The sequence below is a fragment of the Oryza brachyantha genome, chromosome 10, assembly GCF_000231095.2.
Source record: "Oryza brachyantha chromosome 10, ObraRS2, whole genome shotgun sequence".
NCBI classification, from domain to species: Eukaryota; Viridiplantae; Streptophyta; class Magnoliopsida; order Poales; family Poaceae; genus Oryza; species Oryza brachyantha.
The window spans coordinates 1,927,811-1,932,852 of NC_023172.2; the positions used below are offsets into that span (position 1 = coordinate 1,927,811).

General features: G+C 44.6%; 1 protein-coding gene across 1 annotated transcript; it reads right to left on the minus strand.

Annotated features, from left to right (window-relative positions):
* Positions 1-265: 265 nt before the first annotated feature.
* Positions 266-2,236, minus strand: LOC102710335 (3-ketoacyl-CoA synthase 1-like). Its single transcript, XM_040528314.1, has one exon. The coding sequence runs from the start codon at positions 2,195-2,197 to the stop codon at positions 512-514; it is 1,686 nt and encodes a 561-aa protein (XP_040384248.1). The 5' UTR covers positions 2,198-2,236; the 3' UTR covers positions 266-511.
* Between the last annotated feature and the right edge of the window lie 2,806 nt (positions 2,237-5,042).

Below are 5,042 nucleotides of genomic sequence, written 5' to 3' on the forward strand. Positions count from 1 at the left end.
ACCTTACATACGATAAAATTATGCAAATTTTAAACTATGTTGTACAATTTTCATTTACAACAACAAATTAAGAACAGTTCCTCATCATAATTAATTAATTATTAACAAATATTGAACATCACATTAAATATAAATAAAAATTACCCAAGTTTTAATTTATAACATTGGCGCCGTTCTCCAAATGATAAAAATTACCCAAGTTTTAATTTATAATGTTGGCACGGATAAAAATGTCTATTTGTGCCATAAGTTTTTTAAGAATCTATTTATAAAATAAGTTTTTTTAAAGGACCAAAATCTCAAAATTCCAGGTACAATTTTCATTTACAAGAACAAATTAAGAACTGGTCCTCATCCTAATTAATTATTAGCAAATAATTAGCATCACATTACCTCTAAATAACAAGACAACGAACTATAATAAAACTGCATGATATATGTATAGTGTTTTGTTGGGTAACGGCATCATGCAAATCTCGTGGAGTTAACTCGCGTCCCACACAAAAGATCATCAAATGTATGCTTTTGGCGGGTAGATCTCCACGCTGTCCACCCACGGGTTGCAGCTCGCGCGGCGGCGCTCGTCGTCGTCGTCGTCGCCGGCGGCGGCGGCGGACGCGGGCGGCACGTCGCGGAGCGCGCGCCAGACGGCGCTGTTGCACTTGAAGCCGGAGCCGAAGCCGATCTGCCAGATGCGGTGGCCGCGGCGGACGCGGCCCTTGGCCTCGGCGTAGGCGAGCTCGTACCAGAGCGAGCTGCTGCTGGTGTTGCCAAACCGGTGGAGCGTGCACTTGCTCGGCTCCATGTCGCCGTCGCCGAGGCTGAGGCTGCGCTGCACCTCCTCCAGCACGGCCCGGCCGCCGGCGTGCACGCAGAAGTGCTCGAACGCGCGCCGGAAGTCCGGGATGTAGGGCCGCGCGCCGCGGGCGCGGAGGACGCGCCGGAGCAGCAGCGACCGGAGGAACTTGAGCTGCTCGGAGAGCGGGAGGACGAGCGGGCCGAGGGTGGTGATGTTCGTCTTCAGCGCGTCGCCGGCGACGGCCATCAGCTCCCGCGCCAGCGACACGCCGACCTTCCCGCCGTCGTCCTCGCGCTGGTACACGCAGCCGAAGCACCCGTCGGTGGCGCCCTTGTGGGTGCGCACCGTGTGGAGCAGCCGGTACTTGGCCCGCCGGGCGTCGGCGCGGCGGTTGGACAGCAGCGCCGCCGCGCCGCCCATGCGGAAGATGCAGTTGGACAGCAGCATCGAGCGGTCGTTGCCGAAGTACCAGTTGAGCGTGATGTTCTCGGTGCTCACCACGACGGCGTAGCTGTCGGCGTTGGCCTGGAGGAGGTCGCGGGCGAGGTCGACGGCGATGAGCCCGGCGCTGCACCCCATGCCGCCGAGGTTGAACGACTTGATGTCCTCGCGCATCCGGTACCGGTTCACCACCATGGACGCCAGCGACGGCGTCGGGTTGAAGAGGCTGCAGTTGACGATGAGGATGCCCACGTCGCGGCTCGGCACGACGCCCGTGGCGGCGAACAGCTTGTCGAGGCAGCCGAACATGACGGCCTCCGCCTCCGCGCGCGCCTCCGCCATGGACAGCCGCGGCGGCCGCGCCTGGATCCCCGGAGGCAGGTAGGTCCGGTCGCCGAGTCCCGAGCGTCCGGTGATCTTGGTCTGGAACTCGAGCGCCTCGTCATTGAAGAACCCCGTGCTCGCCGTCATGTCGAGGAAGCCATCCTTGCTGATCTGGTGCTCGTCGCCGGGCTTATAGCACGCGAACTCGACGAGGTACACCGGCCGGGGACGGTTGAGGCAGACGACGACAACGAGGAGCAGCGCCGCCGAGCAGAGCCACGCGGCGGAGCTGACGAGGTCGACGGCGTAGAGCGCGGCGACGTCGACGCGTCCCCACCTGCCGCAAGCCGCGGCCGCGACGACGACCGCGAACACTCCCCACAACAACAGCGCCGGCGGCGCCGGGAAGCCACCGGAGAGGAGGCCGAGCTTGACGTACTTGAGGTTGACCGAGCGGGCGAAGTCCGGCAGCCGGCGGCGGATCTTGATCACGACGCTGGGCGGCTCCTCCCCGGGCTTGCTGGCGCGGCCCCGCTTCGCGACGGGCGGCGGGAAGGCCATCTCTGCAGTCAGGCGCTCGCGCTCCATGACCGCCGCCGTGGACGTCGCCGACGCCGACGCCGCAGCCTCCATTGGTAGCCTCGCTTGCTTGCTTGGATGGCTCGACTCAGCTCGGAGCTCTGGGTTGTGGTTGCGATCGGTTGGAGCCGTTTTTATAGGCGGTTGAGCCCGCCGAGGCCTGGTTTGGCATCGAGATCTCTGCAGTCGATTGCACGGTGTAGTCGAGTTCAGAGGAACATATCCCTTGTTTGGTAATTAGGGATGAATATCCCTATGGGATTCCATCCAAGGAGGTATTGGGTTTACAAGCCGCACGCAAAACGTGAAATATCGTTAGCTTATAAACATAAAAAATATATTTATTTAATAGGTTTAAAATTTTTTATAAGCGGAGAAATCTATAAAATTCATATAAAATGGTTCAAGAGGGAGAGATTTTGGAGGAAATTTGGCATGTGGTCCAACCTCTTGCGAACTTTTCTTGAGTCATTATCTTTCATCTAACTTGCACATTTTTTCTGAGAGCCAATCAAACTATCATTTGTTTAAGTGTTTTACAATCCTCCCCGTTTTATACCATCATTTCTATCAACTTCTTTGTTTTGTTTTTCATGTTCATTTGTTGCTACACTCCGTATATTTTCAAAGGGGGCTTTAGGATACAAGAATCTCATTGGATTTTTTGAAGAAATACACCTCCATCTTTTCGCCTCTATTTATTTATAAACCAAAATTTGAATTTTTAATCTTTAATTTAAATTTGATTTAAAGGTTTTTTTATCGAAGTTTATTTTTCAACCTTAGCTTTTAGATCACTAAGAATACATATAAAAAATTTATTTGGAAATTAATTTTTTAAATATATCATTTGAGTTTTTTTCATGGAAGTTCCCGTCCATGTCAGAGCAGACCTTGCAGGATTAGTGAACACCGAATTTGAGGAGACAAAACACATGGTAAGAACTGCAGAAAGAAGGTGCATAAGGAATATGCGAATGTACAATGTTGGAATTAACAGTACAGGTCTGTTCAATTTCTACAGTTCTATATTCAGGATGAACAGCCAAATTGCAATATAAACATGGTAAACCATCAAAATCTCTGTATATATAGGAATAATAATAAAGTTGGTTGGTGATCCATAACAGTTAATTCGTTCTACCATCACATAATGTTCCTGCATATGACCATACATATCACATGTGTGGCATGCAAATCAAGATATCTTAATTATCACAAATATAAACATCAACAACAGAAATGAATTAAGTAGACAAATGTAGCATTGAGGGACACGTATATTGAGTCAAACTAATCGATGAAGCTGGCTGCTGATCGAGTAATTTCGTCCCAAACCAAAAACTTCACATAAACTATTTGACAAATTAATTAATTAATGCCGCTTGTGACCATGAATGGACTCGAGCTAGGGGATTTCTTGACGCTGGATAGCTAGCTAGGTAGCTCAGCGCCTCCTCAACTAACTTGGAATTTAAGACAACATTAATGTGTCCTATCTCGTTAATATTTTTATTCTTGCGTAAAGCTCACTTTTGCACTGAAATTAAGCATATGCGTGTAAAGTTCATTTTTTTTATATACATATTTGTAGAGATCCAGAAGTAAATAGTAAAACAAAGCTACGATAGAAATTCCAAAATCAACTCCCAATTTATATTTTAAAATTTAAATGTTGTGTAATCATAAACAAACTAATAGATGTTTTATAGGCATTCTCGGGATAGTACTTATCTTCCACCCTAGGTTGGTGTTTGGATGGTAAATTATATTATACTACATCCGTCTCATAATAACTTTATTTTTCAATTTCTTTGTCCAACGTTTGACCATTCGTCTTATTTAAAAAAATTATATAAAAACTTAAAAAAATTAGTCACATATAAATTACTATTCATGTTTTATCATCTAATAACAATAATAATGTTAATCGTAAAAAAAATTTAAATAAGACGAAGAGTCAAAGCATTGTATCTAAAAACTGAAAAATAATAAGTACCCCTTTTTGAAAATATATGACGTATTTTCTTTCATAATGATAAGTCTTTAAATAGCAATTACTTTATTGTTATATTATTTATGTAATACACATAGCTCGTAAGTACTGACTGCCTTCTAAAATAATTTTATTTTTCACTCACCCCGCACATTAATACAAAAGCAAAAAAAGACTAATACACTCAACTATCTAATCTAAGTGGCAATTATCTTCTACTTTATTTATTTCCAACAGATTTGTTTCTTATTTTCATAAACTTCAATGCAATGTTTCCACAAAGAAAAACTTATTTAGCAACAAACATCGTTTCATAGTAAAATTATATTCTAATATAGTGATTAAAGTATTGTTAAAACTCTTGTTTTAACATTTATACAAAATGTATTCCCTATTTTAAAATCGGAGGAAGTAATAATAACTAATACATATGAGACTTTTGATGTGTGGGCCCTGTATGCGTGTATGAATTGGCATCCAGTGCTGCTATGCGTATTATATGTATTGGGCCAAAATTTAGCGAGGAAAGGGTGCCCATTTTTCTGATATTCTGAAACAAAACACAGCAAATCAGACATAGGCCCACTAAACTACTAGTCCAATTGTAGTTGCATATAAGTTCAATTCATCCCGTAGCTGCCTGAAATTAATTCAAACCATGCCTTTTATTTTTCTTTTAATTTGATACTACACCTAGTTTATTTATTATTACAAAAGACGAATTTCTTAATAAATAAGCTCGTCTCTCTTACCTCATGCCAGCTTGAGCTGGTTAAGTGGTGAGCCTTCATCAAGATACACGATTTTAGATAATAAATGTATGCATGAAGAAAAATAGGAAACTATGGTTGATGGCTTTTGTGTGTTAAGTCACCTTGTTAGAATGTGAAATATATTGTAACA

What these genes read in the sequence shown, in the direction of transcription:
- LOC102710335 (XM_040528314.1), bottom strand. Translation starts at nt 2,197, where the DNA reads ATGGAGGCTGCGGCGTCGGCGTCGGCGACGTCCACGGCGGCGGTCATG.